Here is a 23,102-nt window from a genome sequence, read left to right as displayed (position 1 = left end):
AGAGACAAATTCTTGTACAGACAGGTGTGCCCAACTTCTTGCAGAATCTTTAAGAGGGCAAAATGTGTTCATAGCTGCTTGTGCATATTTTAGTAATTTATTATGTATTGTTTGGGGTAGTTTTGGTATTGGAATAAATGAGAAGATAAAAAATTTCAGGAAAGGTCTGAATCTCTTAAACCCAGATTTGCTTGGCTCACCATGTAGAAGTTTGTTGATTGACAGTCTGTTTTGCAGCATTGTTAGAAATCTGTTTACTTCATGGCAGTCCACTGGTATTTAAATAAGGTGACGCATCTTCCAGACCCTGCTGGAGTAACTGGATCAGCAGGTTATCCTCAGTGGACCTTGTGCATTTTATAAGAGTTTGAGGTTTGACCCTATTAAAATCAAGTTACTAATTATGAGCAGGCCCTGAATATTCTTCATGCTTTGCAAAAACCAGTTGCAATTCAGAGTATGTAATCACCTTTGTGATTAAAGATGAGAAATGGTTTTGTTCCAATTATTGCTTCATAAAAATATTCAGCAATGTAACCAATTTTATTGTCATTTCAAACTGGGTAGAAACCCACTTTAAATTTAGCTGGTATCTGTAATTTACTGTTTTCAGCTTCAGAATTCAATACTTCAGATACTTTTTCCCCCCTTTAGTTGCTCCTTCTTGCTTGCATTTCCCAATGGTCTGCTGTAACTCTCCATCTAGGTCTTTCACTGCCTCTCTGAAATTGTTATCTCAGTTACTTTTCCTATGCAAAAGCCAGCTGCAACAAATTTTTTGTAAACCTGTGGTCCTCATGAAGTGGAGCAATTTTTGAGCCTTTGCTGATTTTTTTTCTTTTTTGGTAGAGCCTGAGCAACCCTTTGAAGTGAAGATTGAGTAAGGGCATCTGTGTAATGCCTGGAAATTCCAGCCAGAGTATGAGCCAGCTCAGGACAAAAGATGACTCCTTCTCTGGGTGCTGTTTCTTTTCTTTTGTTGCTTTTCCCCCCTCATGGGCTTCTTCACTTTCCATCTTCTGATGCCCAGGGGTGCACACACCAAGCCAGTTGCTTTGCCCTGTCTACGTTCCCCTGCTCTCTCAGAACAGCTCTGGTTTTACTGTTCTAACATAGCACTATTAAAAAAAAAAAAATCACTGGAAGGAGCAGAATAGCAGCTGTGTAATAGAGGCCAGCACAGTGTCCCAATGGGAGAGGGTCAGCATCCAGGGATTGAGGTTATTCAGGAAATGGGAAACATATTTTTTCTTTCTTTGGCCTACCTCTGACAAACTACTGTTCTGCTGCATAACATTTTTATTCTCACTGGAGTATGACAAGCTGCAGAATGGAGCAAATATATATTGCAGACATTTGTAAAATGCTAGATGACTTTCCCTCAGACATAAGTAATAGGTATACTGGTTTAGGTGCAGGAAGAATAATAATTCACTCAGGGAAAGATATAGCAATTGGCCTTGCATCTAATATAATTGGAAATAGTGAAATATAAAGGACTGTCACTGTCTTATTTCTTCCCCCCTTCCTTTCCCTGAAATTAACCACAATCCATTATTTCATGTACTATATGATCATGTCATTTGGGAGCCATAAGTGACCACATTTCCTCAACTTTATCACCACTGTTCTTGATTCTATGATGTTAAATTCACTACATTCCTAATTCCTATTTTAAGCACATATGCTGGCCTTTAATTTGCAATTTACATGGATCATAGGGTGCTATTCAGAAACCTGTTTCTGCTGCCTTTGTGGTTTTCACCTCACCTCATGTGGTCATTAGGATGAACAGCATATAATTAACTAAATTCATGTAAAGTCCTGAATTGCAAATGCTCCTCTCTACCTCTAGTTTCTTAAAAATTAGAGAAAATTAAATATAACTAAAACAAAAAGTTCCAGTGGTTTACACCAGCTGCAAGAATCAACATTTGTTTTGCATGTATGTGATAATTTGGTTTGAATCCATCAGACCTATTTATTTGTTTCTTTTATCAGTGATTACACTTGTGTGTCATGGCAGATTAAAAATTATAAGATCTATTTGTGGGCAGGCAGCCAACAGTGAAGCCTGTTTAGCTTGTCTGCTTAGCTGAAGCCATATGGACACAAAATTACTTTCCTGTTGCATGTGAAATATTTGCCAAAAAGTAATTTTTTTTCCTTTTCTTTTTGCAATACCATTTCTATGAAGAATATTTGTCACTGACTGGTGAAGTTTATGAGTTCATTGCATTGTACCCAGAATGAATCTTTACACTGGAAATAGGAGCAGAGGATATAACAAGAAACTTCAAGCTGAGAACTTTCTCGCTGGTGAAATACTATCTTGAGAGGTTGATTAACTTTGTGAAGCAACTAAAGAAAATCTGAAAGATTTCCCAGTAAAGGAGGATTTTTTATTTGACTTTCTATTTCCTCTAAACTTTATGTTCCCCAACATTTGCCTGAAACTTCAGTTTGTTAGACACAACAATAATTCAGTAAGACAACCATTGGAAATTGGCTTAGATTGGCACATGTGCTAGAGCAGGAAAAGGTCCACAAACCTCGAAGAGGGAAAAGGATAACCTGTGGAGCTCTACAATGTCCCTGAGGTCTGTGCTGCTCCTGTGATTGCTTTGCTAAATGAAGACTCTTTGGACTCTCCTGTCTGTGGTTGAGCCTTCTGGGCCAAGTTTTCTGAGCCCATTCATTATGGCAGTGGCTTTTGCACAAACAGGGTGAGTCGTGTGCTCAGCATGCTGGAACACTCGGCCTTCTTGATCCCATGATTGTGCAAAGGAGCAAATCAGTGGTGTTGTGGGGATGCTGAGGTGGAGTTGTATCATTGAATTACCTGCAAGCTACATGTCTGTCTAGTACTGAGAAAGACACTCACTGTGATAGAATTACAGTTTCTCTTCAGCGTAGCTGCGATTTGTTAGGCTGCACTACTCAGTATCAGAGCAGGGGTTAGTTTATATTAAAAATGGATACAACATAGAAAAAAAAGCTATACTCTTAAAAGTCCCCTGAAATTTTATGATAAAACCTAATATTTGTGTCTTTGCGATGCTTTAATTTTCCACTATGCTTCTAAGCAAAACCATTTTTCTTTTTTAAATTGTATTTTATGCTTCTGAATTTCTTCCTTATCGTGTTACCTTGTGTGTGGGTCTTACCTTACAATCGCTGTCAAGCAGAAGTCTGTTGGAACAAATTAGGTGGAGTTCTATTTAGTTGAATGTCTTATTAGACAGGTCATTTAAAGCTTATTTATAAACCTCAAACTTTGTTGTTTATTTTAAACAAAAGTGTGTTTTCTTTGACAGGTATCCTATAAGAAGGATGTGCAAGATACTCATAGGTACACTGAGGTGCTGAACAGACCAGACATAAAGAAGGCGACTGAGATAACAAAGATAATCAGTGATGTATGTATGTTCTCCTTTTACTCTCAACTTTTTTAAACGTGTGATTTTTTTATTCCAATTTTGATCAGAATTTTTTAGAATGCTGCTCAAATTCTCAAATGTCTTGAGCAGAAAACCTGCAGCCCCAAATCTGCTAGGGAGATTTGATTAAAAGAAATCCAAACATAACCAAAACAAACCAGTCCTGCCTGTCAGGCTGGAAAGCTGTGGGTTTCTCCTTTTTAGATGTTGACAGTATGATCTCTGCAATTACTGGTAATTGATGTAAAGACAACATGAAAGTTGCTAAAGTTGGTTGTATTTCAGCTTTATCCATGATAACCATTCTCAAGATAAGTCATATGCTTGTATCCTATACTGGTCTTCAGAAGACATCCCAAACCCTTTTTGACCTTGGTATGAGAGAAGCTGGCATCCCAGGATACCCCTTCCTTTTCCCATCTCAGCCAGCAGAGACAGGAAAATGTAATTCCCTGCTGTGCAGATGTGGCTTCTTTCATGGGGGTTCTCCCTCCTGAAGTACCCTCTGAAATTCTTTGCCCTTCCACTGTGACCTCAGCTAACAGACAGGTGAAGAAGCAGTTTGAGAAGCAGCAGTGTGTGATGCAGTTTAGTATTTTATTGTAGACAAGTCAAACAATACATATACTAAAAGCCCTGAGTCAAGTTTTTAAGTAATTAATTAAATGTGAGACAGACTAGACACATTTGGAGAGACAGATTTAAGAGATTGAAATTCACCTTTCAATATTAGAGATTTTTTGAAAACCAAGAACTTCTACTTAGTGTTACGTTCAACATGCAAATTTACTAATTGCTGTTCAAGTGCTCTTAGAGTTAGAGTGGTTTTGGGACTCTTATTTCTCCCAGTCTGTTCTTATGACGTGTCCTTGCTGATTCACAATGCTTGAGTAATGCAAGAAGCTATTTTAGGCAATGGGTAATTTAGTTTTTGGTATTGCAAAGCACCTATTTTTGATTTATCTGTGTTTTTTTTTCTAATGCATTGTGGGAAAAAAATTGCAGCAACTTGCATGGGAGGCAGTTGAGCTGGAGGGATCAGGTAACATTAACCTTGCAGGACTAATTCAGCTCTGTGACACCAGTGCAGTCTCACTGACATCCAGCGAGACCGCAGTGGTAAAACTGAGAGTGGAATTTGACCTTACAGTTCAAAAACATTGCCCCTCAGACTAGTTTTATTTCAAGACCGCTTTCAGCTGCTGCAAATAATCTTGTGTTAACTGTAGACACTGTCATAAGAAATGCTGAGCCGCTGTAACTCATTCTGCCTTGATTGGGAGGATGGTATTTCTCTGGCGTAAGCTGTGCGTTTGGTTAAAATTGAATTTTGTGAATGTCGCTAATTGTGTTTTACAATTAATAAATGTTATATTGTTAAGGAGCTGAACCCTGAGAAGGGCTTTACTCAGAGCTGATTAGAACAGTAGTGTCAGCGCAGACCATTATGTGAGACCTTTTCTACCAGCTTTAATGCTTACATTTCTCTTGATGGAACAAACCCGAGCAATTTATCAGTGATTCATATCCTCCCCCAACCCCCCCCTTCTTTTTTTTAAGGCTAAGTACAAGAAAGGAAGGGGAGAGCTGAATAAGGAGTCTGCTGTGCTTGGAAGACCCGATTTTGAACATGCTAAAGGAGTTTCAAAACTTTTAAGCCAAGTAAGAATCTCCATCATTTCATCCAAATATCTCATTCCTAGTAATGTGAAGAAATACTTAGATTTATAGATGATTATCTCTAATGCCCATGAAGATTATGTTCTCAAACTTTTCATATAGCATTGCAATGACTAGTAAATTTTGGATTCTTAGGAAACCAAATACACATTTTGAAGCAAAAATATGATGAATTTTGACTACAACTTGTCTCTTGTGGAGATGGTGTATATTTATACAGATTTTCTAGGATTTCTAAAATATTAACTGTGTGTAATTTAGAGGCAAATTTTGTTCCTCATTCAGTTTGAGTGGAACCTTATCCTGTGATTAGTCCCACTGAAGTAACTGAGGTCTTTTGTGTAGCTGCTTGCTAATGTGAGTAATGGGATCTGAATTTGGCCTGACGTGTAAACCACTCGCCTGCCTTCCCCCTGAAACTGAACCTTTTATTTACTACTGTTATATATTAACCTAAAAAAAAAAGAAAAAAAAAAAAAAAAGAAAGAAGAATTTTAACTAAAAAGAAATCTGAAATAGAAATATTCCCTCTTCCTCTTAGTAGTTTCCTACTCAGAAGATGTACACAAAAGGCTCTACTACAGATCATCCTGATGTTGTGAGAACAGATTTTTCACTGCTGATCTGGTTTTTTTTTCTTTTTTCTTTTTTCTTTTTTCTTTTTTCTTTTTTCTTTTTTCTTTTTTCTTTTTTCTTTTTTCTTTTTTCTTTTTTCTTTTTTCTTTTTTCTTTTTTCTTTTTTCTTTTTTCTTTTTTCTTTTTTCTTTTTTCTTTTTTCTTTTTTCTTTTTTTTTTTCCTTTTCCTCCCTTTTTTTTTTCTGAAGTAGCTCTTTAAAAGTGCCTTGCATAATCCTTGCTAGTAATTCAGTCTAGCTACTCTTGGAGCTTTTGAAAACCCAGGAACTGCTCTCCTGTAAGAGGAGGATAGTGCCCTTCGCTTGGAGAGGGTTGTGTCTGTCTTCCCAGAGCCAAAAAATGTTTCAAGTGTAAATAGTATATTTAGTAGGACAGACTGTACATCAGTGATATGTAAAAATACGTGTATTTGGCCACATACTAAATGTCTTTCCTAGAACTAGCATAAAATGAGAATGTGTGATAGAGAACAAGCTGGAAAGCAGTGCAGTGTCTGCAGGAGGTAGAGTTCCTTTTGCTGTTATCCTTAGGTACCTGCTGCATGATTTCCTGTTTCACACCACTATAAACTTTGAAGCATTACACAAAGAGAAAAAGAAGGAAATAAATGTTTTATATTGCTTTGTTGGTGATGTGCTCAGAATTGAAATGAGTTTGTGTTTTTCAAATACATTTCTGTCTTCTATATTATAATAGATCATGTTCTCATTTCTCTGCTGATGGGCAAGCCTGCTAAGAGATTGTGTTTAGCATTGTGCAGGCTTGGAAGTCAGCCTGTACTTTCCAGAAAGAGCCAGTGTGATGCTGCTCAGACCTGAGTGTCAATTACAGGAAGTGGGATTGTCATTTAGCAAACACGTTCAATAGTTTTTGAAAGGGTCCATATCTAAATTTAGTGTGTGATGTCCTTTATTAGGACTTATTAGTAGATACTCAGTGGCTGCCTATACACTCCTGTCCTTGCAGCCTGTTTCAGAATCCTGTGAGATTGCAGCTGCCTGTTTTTGCCAATGAGACTGAACTGTAACCCTTTCCAATAGCACTCTCCATCTTCCCAAGCCTGGTACCCGTGAGACTGTGGCCAAAAATCACAAGTGAAAAATATCAGCTGGATCATGGAGTCCTGCATGCTGATGAGCCAGCTACATGGAAGGCTTCATCAATGCACTTTTTATCTCGTTTTTATTAGATGTGCTTTTTATCTTGGACAATGCAAGCTGCATCTGCAAATGCTGTATAATAGGACCTCTTCACTGCCAGGAACTGGAATGGCAGCAGTTCTAATTGAGATCCTTCTGTGGAAGGCAGCATTTACTGTGCAATTTTAACTTCCTTAGAGAGTACAAATAGTGCAGAAGGTGTGACAGGAGGGGAGGAGAAGTTGACAAAATATATCTTGTGTTTGGTTTATTTGTGAAGATAAAGATAGACTAAACCTTGGTGGTCCGAACTCTGCAGTCACTGGCCCTGGATCCAAGTTTTGGGATCCTTCCTTGTATTGTCCTGTCCTCAGTCTGTGCTGCTGTGGCTGCTTGCAGTGTGTGTGATGGGGACTGTGCTTTCAGAGCAGGGGCAGAGCCTCAGGCTGACGCTGCCAGCAGCAGCACGGAGGGTGCAAACACTGGGCAGCTCTCAGCAGCAGGGGCGTGCACTCAGCAATTCCCCCATGTCCTCTGAAGGGAAGGCAGTGGCCATGGCTTGTCTGATGTTCTTATTTAGTATTTGAATCATTGTAACACTTAGACACACCAACCATAAATCAAGAGCACAGAAAAATGAAGATGACCCCTGTGTCCAAAGAGCAGGGTGGTGGGGCAGGATGAGGAATGCACCTGTGCTGGAGGAGAGAAAGAGACCTAGCTATGGGTCAGTCATGTCAGTCCTCCTCATGCAAGGTTCATGAAACAGCCCTGTGACACTTACAAGATTTAAAAAAGAGTAAAGTTAATGATCTCTTTTTTTCTCCAGACTTTCTGGCTTTTGGAGTTTCCATTTGTTTCTCAGAAAATGGGAAGAACATAAACTTTTTGTGTTGAAGGTTGATGATCTCCCTTAATTGCATGAATCTATAAGCTGTGACATGCAGAGAAATATTAGTTATTTGACCCTCACAGTAAATTTGCAAAGTTGACAATTCTGATGGATGTAATGGGAAGAGAAGATGATAACATGTTTTAATGTGGTGCATATGGGTAGGTAATTTAGGGAGTATAGAGAACAGGAGCAAGAAGAGGTCAGGCAGTGTGGGTGTAACGAAGGGAGAAAGCAATCAAGGCAAGCAGGAAAGCAAACAAAGCGAAGAAAATAGTGTTAATGTTTGACTGGCGCTCAAGGCTTTACAGAAATCACTGTTTTCTCTCTTTCTCCTTTCTTTCCTTTTTTATTTTTTTATTTAACAAAGCTTTTGACAACAACAGCAGCAAAAATAATAGCTTCCAGAACTAGTATATTTACCCACAGCATGTGGTAACCCTTTTCTGTTGATTTTAAATGAAATTTAAAACAGAAACTGTGTTAGTCCTTGTGAAAACATGAAGCTTGTCAATTTGCCGAGTGTGCATTGTATAATTTGGGCTATTTTTTTCTATTTTTTTTATTTAAAAAAGCTCTTGTTCATGACTTCTTTATGTTTTTAAATGCATTTTATTTGCCTTTTCAAAGAGCTGCTAATATGAAGTATTTCTCTTGTGGTGTTCATTGATTGATTTTAAGATAAATAATTTTGGATATTAGTTGCTGAATCTGGTGCTTATTGTTTTAGGGATGGAACTGTTAGAGGTAAAATGTTTTTCAAAATGCACCCTCTCTGAGATTTTCAGTAACAACCCAAGAGCCTAGGATTTTCTCCATCTTTCTTTGCTTTAACTTCTGCTGCTTTAACTTCTGCTTTAACTTCTACTACATTCATTTTAGCAATGGATGTTTCAATTTTGCTCTTTCTTTATGCTACATTTCCTTCAATATATATGTGCTCTGACAGGTTTTTTCCTTTTTTTGAGATGTTTTCATATGATCAGGAGGAAACGCTTTAGCTGCAAGTGTCTGCTTCATCATGGGATCCTGGTGATTGAATGATTCAATTTTTGTAGTTTCTTTGTAAATCTGAACAGTGGGTGATGTCATCCACTTCTGAAACTGAACACTCCCTGTGTGAACAGCTTTGAACTACAGATTTGATTTAGGAATGTTGCTGCTAAGCTTCAAAAGACACTGCTCTGTCCAGCTGCAATTCTGACTTTTATAGGTTTTGTGCAAGGCCGATGAGAAGTTTGTTTATCCAGGCCTTATTTAATTCCAGTTTGGTTTTTCAGAGATGTTGTGTTAGAAGCCTGCAGAGTCTGCTCTTTCTTAAGCAGTCTTTAGAGAGCAACCTCCACACATTTCTTTTAAATTAACCCCCAATACATAATCTCTAAAAAAATAAACAAACTTAAGACTTTAATGAAGATGGTAAATAAGTAACTATCATTTTAAACCCTCATTAAAGTAAAGCTCTTGGTTAATGATGAAATTTGTAGATAAGTGTCCACTAACAACTGTCAATTCTACTCCCACTTGTTTGCTCTTCCACCATATTATAGCCTTGCTAAGACCTCCCCTCTTCAGATGGTTTAGAAATCCTATGCAGTGTTTTTCTTCCTTGTTTTTATTCAGAACTCTTTCTCTCAGGCATATTTCCTCTCTTTAAACTGTATTCACCCTGCTCAAAAGGATGATGAATACTGTGTGCTTTCCTTCACCATGACTCATCCATGGGCTTGCTCTTCTTTCTTCACTCTCCCACTCTGCTTCCTTTCAAAAGGGAGAAAGAACCAGAAAAATGTTGACAAAAGAGAAAGTTACATCTATGTAGCTTTCAATGCAACAAATCCCCTGTGACAGGTCAGTTAAATGACTGCTGGAAGTGCTCTGGAGACACTGCCAGGGTTGTCTGATGTGACTGCATGTGCTCCGCTTTGCCCCAGAGCGCCCCGTGCAATGGGGAGGGGAGCAAAGGCAATGAGCTGAGCAGGCAGGGGAGCAGCAGAGACTGGAGCTGTGAGACAGCCCTACTGCACCCAGAACATTTACAGTCACATTGGTTAGGGGGTGCCTTTAATTTTGGGACCCTCCTGCCCATTGGCATCAGGATACGGGGCCCCGTGAAGAGTGGTTCCGCTGGTCCCCCCTCTGCCCTTCAGTGGCAGCAATGTCATCTGAAGTGACACTAAGGAGGATCTATGACTGGAACCTCTAGGCTGAAATGTGTTGCTAAAAGTTTTTTTGAATGGTGGCATGAAATGGCTGCAGCTGAAGGTGGCAAGCCCGTTGTGAGGAGAGGTCCTTTTGGCCCCAGGGCTTTTCCACTTAACAAGAATTTTAAGTGCCACGTTGTGCATTCGGCCTGTGTGTTCTGTTTGTGGCCATTTGTTGGCCAGGAGGAGGCAGCCTGTAGTAGGTGGATATTTAGTCTTATGCTTGGTGTTGTGATGTGGATAGAAGAGTAAAAGACAGTTTTGCTCACCCTACTGGCTTGATCTCTGGCTTTTTGAATGACATATTACAGCGCTGCCTGATTTTCATTAGAAGGCAAGTTTTGGATACACCTTTTAAGATTTATTCCTTCACTGCTCGTACAGAGCATGGATTTGCCTTTGTCTTTTTATTCAGATATATGTTTTTGCACTTGATCCAATGCCAAGGCAAATATCAAACAATATAAACCAGATGAGTCTACCAGAAGGCAATAGATACTCTCTTCTGCTGTTAATGTGAAAGATTATGAAGTTCATTATGTGTTCAGATAAAGTTTTTCTTTAAAAGTAACAATGTTTTAGAATTTCCTTACTTAGAAAAATTAACCTAAGTGCTGAAATAATACTGTAGTGCTTGAACATATATGGCTAGTTCCTGTTTGCGTGGCTTAATTTTGGTTTCTTGTTATCCTGATTAATGAAATAGTGGATGGTGTGGCTAAAGATAATGAAGTTGTGTAAGCTAAGTGATATTGAGGGTCTTTTGAGGCAAGGAAGAACCTTAAAGGAAAAAGCCCTCTTCCCACTACTAAGGCTGAGAAAAAAAATTGAAGACTGTTTGAGGTGGCTTAACCACTTTATCAGACATTCATGTGGGAATAGAGAAAAAAGGAGTAGGGAAAAATCCATGTATTTATTTAGTGCAGAGCGTGGTAAATTATAATGGATGTTACATAGGCTCAGATATCAGGTGTCTGCCTAACGTTCATGAAAGCAGCATAATTCAGACTGAACTTTATTCTCCTCCATTATGCCCAGCTGTTGGAAAGAAGCAGATGTGTGCAGAGTCTCCAGATGTTTGATGAGCACTCACAAAGGGAGCAAAGGAGGGAGATACACTATTTGTTCAATTTCATATTTTCAGATTCTGAATTCAGTTTTTCAGCATGCTTTATAGACTTTTTGTGATTTATTTACTTTTAATGCCATTGTATCCATATTTATGTATTGCTTATTTCCTCTTATATGTTTTGTCATTGCCCCTTTTTCTTTTGAATGAGAAGAAAAGATGGTGAAAGTGATGGCAGGCAGTCATTTAATTATGCTTTCTAGCACTGTAATGAGGTGGGCATTATCCCCAAGAAAGGACTGTACTACAGAGGGATTCCTCAGTGTCTCGTGGGAAATTTCTGACAGAATTAAAAATAGACCTGGCAGTTCTGGTGGCAGTCTAGCATAGTGGGAGTGACACGTGGACCTGGTGGTGGGAAGTTTGATTCTGACTTTCCACTTTTAAGTGGTTGAAAAATTTACAAGTGATTTGTTTTACAAATGTTACAATTTATTCACCTTAGAATTTTTTTTAAACTACAATTTTGATGTTAATTATGAATCAAATGATTCTCAATGAATAGATTATTATTGCTAGTCAAACAATTCTATTTTATTTGATTACTCATGTGAGTCGTATGGTTTTGTTTCTGTTTTCTTTTTATAAATGCTTCAGCAGCAGAAATCACTTTTGACAATCTTAAAATTTTAGTAAAATTCAGATACATAAAACTGAATTTGATACCAACACAAGACTGTCACAGGTGTGGGTAAACTGAGTTTCTTTAAACTTTGCTTAAAGATTTATGAATAAAGCAATTGCATTTAATAAGCTTCTTTGTAGTCTGAATTCTCTGCCTTTTTAAAGTGCTACATGTTAATATTAGACATGTTTGTTCTGGTGAAAGGTGAAATACAAAGAAAAGTTCAGTAAGGAAATGAAGACCCACCAGTACAATCCTCTTGACAGTGCTTCCTTCAAGCAAGCACAGATTGCATCCACCTTGGCAAGTGATGTAAGTTAATTGGCTTTGTATTTTACATGCATTTACATCCTGAATAACATTTGTTCACAGGTAGAATTTCTTTTTTCATCTTATGAATTTCTCTGCTATACAGTGTGTAGCAGGTACAGCGTGTTATCCATTTCTTCCTCTGCTTCTGACAGAGGGCCTGAGGAGCCTTTCATAACCATTTCAGATGAGATTCATCTTGCCTAGTTTTGTGTGTCAAAAGGTATGACCTCTTACTCTGAGTTAATTGCCTGGCACTTGGTCCCTTTTTATTCAGGAAATAAATAAACAGGCCTAGAGGTCAGTTCTTCTCACCTGTTAGAGGTGCCTGTCTTTAGAGGAGCAAAGTCCTGTCATCCTCCAATGGTTATAGGAGGAGGTTACATGAGCAGTTCAGATTTGGATGTCTGTCTTTTAGACTTCATTCTTCTGGCTGATCTCAGTGGTGTTTCAAAATACAGCAGTCACTGGGTTCAGTAATGGGTGTCTGCTGCTGGAGCCAGACTGGAGAAAACATCTATATCAAGTGATAACACTCCTGGGATGGTATATTTAAAAGTGTGTCTAATCCTAAAATATGATCTCTTCTTTGAGGCTGTGATCCCAGACAACCAAAAGACAAGTCTTCATTCTGTAGTCCAGCATTTCTGAAGTGTGAGCTACCATGCAATGGAAACAGTAAAGACTGGCTCTGGAAAGGGTACAGAAGATTATAATTATTATAATTATACAGAAGATTTAATTATTTCCAAAATCTAAATGTGTAGTGAAAAATTAGTTGAAACAGTTATTATTATAAGAAATGGGCAAATTGAAGCGAAGAACATGATACATATGTGGAGAGGACTAAAGGTATTAGTTTAAAAGGTCTCTCATCCAAGATAGGTAAGGTGGTTAGTTTTCTTTCTGAAAGTTGGGCATACAGGTCTCAGAAGAATGGAAAATCCTACTGTTGGCTGATGGGAAGTTTCTTTCTGCTGCTGCATTAAGTGATTATCTTTTGTCTTAGGTTTCCATATAGTTTATATTTGCTGCAAGCAATATGTATTGGATAAAATATCTAGGAGCACTTCCCTTTAACTGCTACCTATCCAACCTTTAAATTGGACAGTGTAATTCCTGAAGTAGGGGAAAAAGAACACGAATTAAAGGTGTTTAAAACAGAATAGACTCAAACTATTGAGGAAGATACTCTTGATTTAAGTGGTGAGTGGGAAAGGAGTGGAGGGGAAAAAAGAAGAAAATTAATTCTGGCCTGAAAAGTCATACAAAGCGTGATTTTGTTGTAAATGTTCTTTTTTGGAGGAAAAGTTTGAGTAGTTCCTAAGTACTTACTCAGCAAAATGAGTCCAATATTTTTCTTTGCTTTTCTTTGAAATAATAGTAGATGACCACCATCTAGTGGCTGGGAGAGATTGTTCAGGCAAGCACTTAATGTTTTCTCTTTCTGAATGGTCACACTGTAATACACAGCTGTGAATTACTTTATTAATCTCTATTTTGCATAACCTTGATTCTCTTTCCAGGTGAACTACAAGAAAGATTTGGAAAGCCTACATGATCCAGCATCTGATCTACCCAACCTGCTGCATTTAAACCATGCTTTAAATATCAGCAAAACACAGAGTGATGTAAGTTGCCTTTTTAAGAATGACCTGAAAAATAAATCTAGTAAGGGATGTACTATGTACAGTCACGGTAGGAAACCCATTTTTGGTCTCATATGTGGTGGGTAATAGTGTTGTAACTGTAGTAGATAAGGGGTGTAGTGAAGAAAAATGAAGTAATTTTTCAGTTATTAGAAATTATTAGTTATTATTAATGAATGAATTGACTAATTATTAGTTATTATTTATGAGGTCATATTTCAGTTATTAGAACAGATAATATATACTGTGGAAGAATCACACAGACTTCTGATGTTGAGCATTTCTTCTCCTATACATGAAACATTGTCTATTTTTTTCTTTGTTCTGAGACCTAAAATATTTCTTTCCTCACAAAAATCATTTTGTCTAAGATCTTGCTTTCATCTGCAAGTCTCAGTACAGAAATGACCATTATGCTGGTTTAATATTTGGACTTTTTTCATGAACAGCCTCTGGAGTTGTAGCTTATTTTTGAGCTTCTCTGGCTAAACTTTTAGCCCTCCTGACTGTCTGAGTCTTCCTACACTGGATCAGATAATAGGCACATGCTCCATTGTGCCACGGAGCAGGACATGGCCCTTGATGGGGCTGGTGGTCTGATACATGAGCATGGTGGAGGTTGAAATAGGAAGGAAGAGCTGGGAAACCCTGGCTCCTCTGCCATGATGAAGGCTCTTTCCCACTCCAAGAGCATCTATGCTGCATGTCTGTTATCTTTAGGCTGGTTAGCTGCATTTGTTATCCTTATTCCAGAAAACACAGCACAGCCTGCACAACTGCTGTGGAGGGGCAGGAGTGAGTGGTGTTTGGAAGAAAGGTTGCTCTACAGTTGGCAGGAGTTGAATGTTTCATAGACAACGAACTCTAATGGGTAGGAGAATACTGGGTCATCTTTTGAGTCAGTGCCTGCTTATGTCTAAAACAAAATAATCCATCTATATTTGATTTTTGTGTTATTTTTTGAGAGTTGAAGCTTATTTTTTGTCTATCTCACTCCCTCAGTGAAGGTAACACTGACTATCTCCTTTTCTATGAGTAATAAATGACTTGGAGTCGTTTTCTTACTGCATTTTTCATGCACATTTTGGCCCAAATCTAGTTTCCTTCTAGTGTATGGTAAGATTGGCAGTCTTTTTGCTAATTAAATGAACACCCTCAGAATGGACTTAATCAGTTTATCATCGTAGCTCTAAGGATATAGAAACCTGAACCTTCCCTTAAAGCAGATCATGTCTTGCAAAATGTATTTCTTTCTTTTGTCCTGGAGGAGTTGATCTGTAATGTCCATGTGCTCATATGAGGACTCTGTAAATACTAATCCTATGATTTTTGCATTGCCCAGATGCTGGTGGATATTTTTATTTGGTACAGGAAGAGAAATGCTTTGCCAATCCCTAAGCTCTCCACTAAATATTTCTCTTTTAAAGAAATCCCATCTTCACAGTCCTTCTCAGACTTGACCTCCTTGCGATGCCATTACTTTTATTTAAACATGGTTTACTCTTCTGCCTGTCTTCCTCCTTTTCCAGTACATTCTTTGTGTTCTCCTGGTCTCTCCACAGCTCACACCTGTTTTTTAATCTGGTCCCATTGTAAAAACCAGTCTTCCTGACTTCCTTATGTTAAGTGATTTCCAAAGACTGGTCTTATGGTCTGTTTTTTTTTTTTTTTTTTTTTTCTTCTGAAACATAAAGATGCTTGCTAATTGCTCAGTTTTGCTATTTCCCTGCAGTATACCTTTCTCCATTGAACTTTATGTTTCTCATTATCTTCTACATAATGTAGCTACACCTGCATCAGTGTGACAGATTGAAACATCTATGGTTAATTAAACTCATAACCTAATCTCTGTTGATTGAATGAACGGGTTTGCTTATTGACCTGGAGTGTAGAAGCATGTGCAACTTTATGAAGCACTTATACTGCAGTATCAATGCAAGGCTGTTATACAAGTCAACTTTCATGGGAATAAATTCCATCAGTTAAGAGGAAAGCTTGATAAGCATCTTTGGACATAAATAAACTGATTTTGACAGGTCAAACTTATCCTGGTCTTATTATTTTGATGAGGAAGAAAATTACAAGGTGGAATTTTCCCTTCATACAGTATTTCCTGGTTTCACTTGGGATAGAGGTAATTTTCTTCCTAGTAGCTGGTACTAGGACAGATTTAGGACTTGTAAGATCTAGGATTTTTGATTTAGGATGGAAACAATGTTGATAGCACACTGATGGTTTAGTTGTCACTGGGCAGTGCTTACACTAAGTCAGGAACTTTCCAGCTTCTCATGCAGCCCTGCCATCGGGGTGGCTGGTGGTGCAGGAGAAGCTGGGAGAGGACACAGCCAGGGCAGCTGACCCAAACTGGCCAAGGGGATATTCCACACCACACAGTGTCATTCTTTGTATTTAAACTAGGGGAAAGTTGGCCAGGGGTTGCTTCTCAGAGACAGGCTGAGCATTGATAGGTTGGTGGTGAGTGACTTTTTTTCATTTGCATCTCCTTTTTTTTTTTCCCTTGAGTTTTATTTCTAGTAGCTCTTTTTAAAATTTTCCTTTTATTTCTGATTATTATTATTATTATTATTGTTGCTCATTTTATTTAAATTATTAAACTTATCTCTAAACTACAAATTTTCTCACTTTTACCCTTCTAATTCTCTACCCCATCCCACTGGGGTAAAGGGAGCGAGCAGTTGTGTGGGGCTTAGTTGTTGGCTGTGGTTAAACCATAACAGAGATATATATATATGACAGATATATATATATATGTATATATAGATACAGATATATATATATCTAATTCTGGTCTGAACTATGGAGATACAAAATCTGACACTTTGATATATGTAGAACAGCTAGCTTAATGTTTGTCACATTTTAAATCTGTTCCTATTGTGGAGACTTTGAGCTAGTAATGAAATACAGGCTAAAAAAGGGGGAACTTAGATGTATTTAATTTTAATGAACAGGGTGAATACATAGAATTTAAGAGACTAAATCTGATGCTTGTAGTTTAGCTTAATGCAGCAAAAAGTTATGAGTTTAACGAATTTGATTTTATGGAATTTTTTGAAAAAAAAATTTCCATTAGCTGAGGAATGGAGTAAAAGTATGAGATCAGTATCTGTAGATAGAGGTAATTTTCGTTTGTTTCCACTACTTGTGGTTTTGTTGTGTGGTATTTACAGTTCTTTCCACTAGGAGGCAAACCCAGACCATCATGTGTGTTTCTTTGCACTTCAAGTGTAAATAATAACGTTTATTTTCTATGGAACATAGAAATGTCTGACTTTTAGATTAGCAGAGCAACCATTTTCTCTAGGAATGCACAAAAGCTAATTTTATCATATCCTTTTTTAAAAATTTCATCACAACATTTTAAATTTGCATTTGACAGAACTCCCCAGTTCGTAGGACTAAAGTATAGTTTCTTCTATGCTTTTTCTTTCATAGTTATTTTAAATAGCGTTTAAATTCCAAAACCTTCTAAATTTTTCTGTGAAAACGTTCTTGGAACTTTTTTGTTTCTGTTTGAATATAAGAAATTATCTAAGCAAAGCACTTCTGTCATTTCAGCCCACACACTGCAGAACAAATTCATCTCAAAGAAAATGCAGTGCTTCAAAGTCGGGTACACACAACCACAAACAAACACATGTTGCAAAGAGAAAAATGCAGTTTTAACAGTGGTTAAATAATGCACAAAGCCACATGATAGATTTCAGTGATGTACAGTGCATATTCAATCAGAAAAACCCCATGAGGAGAGAGGAGAGTGTTTTTGCAGGACCCAAGCCTAATGCAGAACCTGACAGGGAAAGAGAAATTCAGCCACCACTATTTTTGAAGAGACATAGAAATTAAAATTACATTACTCACTATAAATGTGATATTTTGATTTGTAGCTATTTGCTTTCCCTTAAGGCTTGTGTAGACTATTGGATCATGCCCCACACTGACTGATGGAGATAAGTAATGTGTTTGCCAGTCTTAATCAAAAGAGTGTGAATGAATGAGTTCAGAAGGCTTCTCCAGGTTTCCAAACAAAGTGTATTTCCTTTGTGAGTTAGCATAAAGGAATAACTTGGTGTCTTAACCCTGTGTCCCTGTGATTTTGCTGTCAGCTCTAAGGTCATGGTCCCTGGTAGATGTGAGGGGAGTGTTGGTGCAGTACTGGAACCTACTGAAGCAGTAGTTTTCCTTCCCTTCTCCCTCCCACAGGTACAAACAAAAGTGTATTTGAGAGTGGTGCTTCTGAGCCTGAGGAAAAGACCTGTGGGGCCTGGCTGTGAAACAGCTTTTTTTGTTGTTACAGTAAATATGTTGTTTTATGGAAACATAGCAGGGGATCCTATTAAAATACTGCCAGCTGTTCAGACATAGGTCATTTGCCAAACCCATGCAATTAGTTTAAGGATTGTGATTGATGCTCCTTATTCCTGTTGTCTTCAAAGTTCACAATTTCTAGGTCTGAATTGTGTAGAAAAGGAATAAATGACTCCAAAAAATTACCTTATCTTACCTAACTGTCCTATATCCCCAATAGGTTAAGTTTGGGAGAAGTCTTCCAAGTCAAAACATCTAAGGAGTATGGCTAAGACATGATTTGTTTCTTGCCAAGGCAAGCAATCAGATCGCATATTCACTCAGCTGTTAACAGACTTTATTTTGATTTTCCTAGGTCAAGTACAAAGAAAATTATGAAAAATCCAAAGGCAGATCAATGTTGGAGTTTGTGGATACACCAATGTATCAAGTTTCAAAGGAGGCTCAAAAGATGCAAAGTGAGGTAAATAAAAGTGTACTTTTTGAGCAAGTAAAGTTTAGATCAATAGAGAGGTTAACAGATGTCTTGTACTCAGGTAAAGAAAATGTGGATATGGTAGAATCATACTGAGTAGTTATCTCTGCTATTCTGTAGCTCAGTTCTTGTGAATTTCTTCTTTTCTCAAAAGGCCATTGGTACTAACAGTACACACACATCATTTAATTGAGAAGATGCTCAAGAGGTCATCTACATCAGAGATTAATAAATTTTTAAATTTTCACTTGAATTGCATCTTTAGGGGAGAGATGGTTCTCATGTGGGAGCAAGTGAAGCCACAGAACCCGGTCCAACGCTGTGATTTAACTGAAACATCCTCCTGCCTTTCCAGCCTGGGAAACTCATCAAGGAGTTCCCAGGACTCCTCCCAGGCTCCAAAACAGCACTGGCTGTCCTATATCAGGCCATGCTTTTCTAAATTTTTAAAAAAACCCTTCAAATTTTGGAGATTTTGTGACTTCCCAGACAATCTAGCCCAGTGTGTTACCATCCATCCTGAGCGAGATGGATGCTCCTGTGTCCCCATGCTGCAGTTTGATTCCATCAGTTTTGGTGGATCATGGAAAACAGATGATCTCAGCCTCTTGGTAGAAACTTTCATGAGTTTTAAACCATTACCTTGTGTGCCATTTGTCTTCTCTTTTCTCTGTTTCTTCATAGATCAGGTCCAACATTTTCTTTGGACATACTGTACGCATATTTTTGTCTAGATTTTATCTGTTTGTATAAATAAACTAGGTAATGAAATGCGTAATGAAGTTGCTTATTAGTGTGAATTCTAATTTATGGCAGGGCTCATTTCTGGGTCTATTTACCATGTCTCTTCTGAAATATGCTTGAGATTGCATATGTATGTACCACTAATTGTTAGTTTTGCTGCAATAGAAAATGTACCGCAGAGATTTTGAAGAAGGGATCAAGGGAAGACCTTCACTGGATTTAGACAAGACCCCAGAGTTCTTGCATATAAAGCAAGTCACTAATCTTCTGAAAGAGGTAAAGGATTTTTATTTTTTCCATTGTTAAGTTGTAAATGAGCAATAAGCAGCATCACTGCAAGCTGCTGAGTGCTAAATGATTTAAAATTTTCTTTTAGCAGCTACGTACAAGTCACTTCACAAGAAAAAGTTGCTTCACATTATTTTGTATTCTGAATAGTCCTATAGTAGGGAAATTATAAAGCTCAGCACACCTGAACCAGACTGTCACTTCTCTTTTCAGATGGATAAAGGGGTGGAAGGAAGGATTTCCATTGGTGTCCATATGGCAGTTTTTCCCTTTGAATAATTATTTCACATTTATGGTAGCCTGTTGTGGTTTTACAGATGCCTTGAATTGCATAGAGTCACTTATAACTAACTTAATGGAAATAATTTCCTATCATACATGTTATGGATAAAAAATAAAAGACCAAAATTACATAGTAGAGCTGTCATATCACATAACTGTTTTAAGTCCATTTTAGAAGGTACAGTTTTTCTGTATGCCTACTCTTTCCTTAAGATTTGCGAAATGTTCTTCAGTTGTATGTGTCACTAAACATGGGGATTTTTTTCTGAGATAACTGAGAATCCTTCTACCTTCAGTATCCTTGTATTATTATTTAAAACTGGTTTCATGTTAGGTTTTGAGTATTCTTTGGCTCTGTGGATTATGGTTACTATTTGACCCAATTTAAAGAGCTAGAACTGCTAGAAGAGAAGAGCAGAGCTGCTAGATATCCTGCCTTTGAGTCTGGGAGCCAACAATACCTGTTTGTATTTATGGTATTAAAAATTGATTTTTTTTTCCTTGAACTTTGTTCCTTTCCTTGTTCTTTATACAACTTATTCCAGTCTATGTTAGATTTCATATGGTTAAAGAAAAAATGTCTTTCTTTAAGGTTTTTTTATTATTCATCTTCTAATAAATAATTTATTCTGATAAGCTTGACTGTCAGGTAAGCAAGTCTCAAGCTAGGTCTGTTTTGTACAGTGGCATTCTGTGGTACCTCTCATTTATGCCTTCTCACTAGGGAAAAATGCCAATCATGTCATTTCATTCAGTTAATCTTGCTGCTCACTGAATGCCCAAGGAAGTGGGTACTGTATCCATGGTTATATCACGTGCTCTACACATTCAGCTCTAAAATTCTGATGTAGCTCCCCTCCTTAGTGCTATATGCATTAATATGGTCTCTGGTTCTGGCCTCCTCAAGTTTTATGCTTTCTTATTTAAGGAGTCAACCATGCCTGTAAGTCAAAAGGGAAGAAAATGCAAAAATGAAAATGGTATTTCCATTAATGCATAACTGCATGAATTTCTGATGATTTTATATCCACATTCAAGGAATATATTCCAAACCCAAAGATTACCTAGGCAAAATTAATTATTATCTTTCATGATTAGAAAAATTATGTATTTCTTCATAGTCAAATTTTTCCATAACAGTTATAATAAACTTTGAATAGATACTGCATGAAACGAGACAAAAAACCTGGAGTTGAAAATGAATTAATTGTTTAATGACATTTCTTTTTTTACCCAAATGTCAGCTGTGTTCCAGCTCATTCTGTTGCCTTCCCACTTTAAAGAATTCTGCAAATATTTCCTATTTTGTAACAATACAAACTTTCTTCTCTGGGACCATATTTACAACTCCTTCAGAAGAGATAGCTGAATTAATTGTTCTGAGTTAAATAGTTCTAAATTAGAAGAAATTTTTCTTGTTGTAGGACATGCTTCTGATGATGAAGAGAAGCATCTTTAAAAAATATCTGGTTTTCTTTATCTAAATAAAGAGCTTATAGGGAGATAAAGGAGCTCACTGCTGCTTATGAAATTTAATATATAATTAAGAGTATTAATTCATGTCTATATAAATCCTTCAGATAAATATTTTGTGCAATGTTCTTCTAATTTCTTAGCTTAAAAAAGCCTAATCCTCATCTGGAGATGCAAAGAGTAATTAAAAATCCTTCCCAAACTTAAAGATCTTGAACTTCAATAGGCTTACATCAGCTCTCTAGGAGCTGGGAAGAGCAAAAAGAACCAAATGTCTGTGGGCAGGTTCCAGTGTGCTTTGAATTTTACACTGAACATTTGAGGACTCTGGAGGCTGCACTTGCTCAGTGTTGATAGGCCATACACTGCAGTGTCTAGGAGGCACAGGAGTGATATGGGAGGAATACTGCTTCTACATTTTAATTTATCAAGAGGTTGTTTTAACAGGTCCTAATATGGTATTTAGGGAGTTCATCCTGATTGGAATGCCACTAATGGAACTGAGGTAAAATCTGCAGCACAGCATATACTGTGCAGAAAACAAATACTACTGCAATTAAAATACCTGTCCAGAGACAGACAAGGCCCCTAAACAGTGTGCTAGTGCTGAATAGGACACAGCTGGTTTTCAAGAGCACAAAAAAAAAAAAAAAAGATGACAACATTAAAATCTTTTTACTTTTTCAACATTGTTCCTTTTGATTTCACAATTTCCAATTCTATTTTAAGTCTGAAATCTATACTTCAGCTAATTCATATTTCATATAAATGTCAAAGAGACCCTTCAGATGTTTAATAAGTGGCATTTCTTTTCAAGATCTTGCACAAAATAAGAAGTGGTGAAATCTCTCTCTTTTTTTTTTTTTATCCTTAGAAAGAGTATCGAAAAGATTTGGAAGAAGGGATGAAAGGAAAAGGAATGACAGTGTTTGAAGATACACCAGATTTGATTAGAGTGAAAAATGCAGCTCAGATATTAAATGAGGTATGTTATCCTAGTCAAGGTTGTTAATATCACAGAAGATTCACTTTATGTTAAGCTCAAAAGATTCCTATTTTTTTTTTTTACATAATCTATAATGAAAAATGTAAGCATTTCTGAATAAGGCTATTCAAACTAAGGCTATTTCTGTTTTGCCTGAAAAATATAGTAAAGCTCTGGATAAAAAAAAAAAACAAAAAACAACACAGGACAGATAATTCAGATTTTCAGGCAAGTAAAAGGTCATTGGAGATTGTGGAGTTAGTGGATCCAGCATTTAGAGCTGTGCTCTGGTGAGGCTTTTCCAGCACATGAGTTTGGACGGTCTTCCAGACTTCCAAGGCTTCTCTGGGAAGCAACAGCAGGACTGGAGGGTGTAGGAAGGGAAGAGGGAAGGCAAAGAGGTTCATGCTGCATGTTATGACTTTGGGGAATCATTTCAGAATAATATATATATAATGTGGTAATCGATTTGATTTTAATTTTGTATTTATGATATATTATATATATATTTATTCACACACATACACACATATATATCCATATTCATATCCATAAAAAACAGAGGGAATGCCATGGATAGGGCCAATCTGACCTCTGTAAAGAAGTGCTGGAATATATAGCTATAACTCCTAGGATTATCTTTTCCTTGGTGTTTTATGCAATATGCTTAGAGGAAGCATCTGCCACCCCACCTTTAGAAGAGGGGAATTGAGGGATGATGTATTCCTGCAGATTAATTTACAATTCTTGTTTAAAAAATGTGGTTTGTGAAGTAGAGAGTTGTTTTATAACATTTATTTCCACATCAGAGTGAGATGGAGAT

At 37.2% G+C, this 23,102-nt stretch overlaps 2 protein-coding genes across 4 annotated transcripts in view; both read left to right on the top strand.

The window, feature by feature from the left end:
* Window positions 1-23,102, top strand: part of LOC134559093 (LIM zinc-binding domain-containing Nebulette) — a 252,927-nt gene that overhangs the window by 180,547 nt on the left and 49,278 nt on the right. The window lies entirely within an intron of this gene.
* Window positions 1-23,102, top strand: part of LOC134559080 (nebulette-like) — a 102,213-nt gene that overhangs the window by 67,207 nt on the left and 11,904 nt on the right. For both annotated transcript variants that reach the window (XM_063413553.1, XM_063413563.1), the window contains 7 exons: window positions 3,318-3,419; window positions 5,001-5,102; window positions 11,950-12,057; window positions 13,581-13,685; window positions 18,388-18,495; window positions 19,417-19,527; window positions 22,169-22,279. In XM_063413553.1, the coding sequence (XP_063269623.1) occupies window positions 3,318-3,419; window positions 5,001-5,102; window positions 11,950-12,057; window positions 13,581-13,685; window positions 18,388-18,495; window positions 19,417-19,527; window positions 22,169-22,279 (747 nt within the window). The remainder of the gene's footprint in view (window positions 1-3,317; window positions 3,420-5,000; window positions 5,103-11,949; window positions 12,058-13,580; window positions 13,686-18,387; window positions 18,496-19,416; window positions 19,528-22,168; window positions 22,280-23,102) is intronic.

This window comes from Prinia subflava, chromosome 1 (genome assembly GCF_021018805.1).
Source record: "Prinia subflava isolate CZ2003 ecotype Zambia chromosome 1, Cam_Psub_1.2, whole genome shotgun sequence".
In the NCBI taxonomy this organism is placed as follows: Eukaryota; Metazoa; Chordata; class Aves; order Passeriformes; family Cisticolidae; genus Prinia; species Prinia subflava.
The sequence above is the reverse complement of the archived record's forward strand: the minus strand, read 5'-3'. Positions and strand labels throughout refer to the sequence as shown.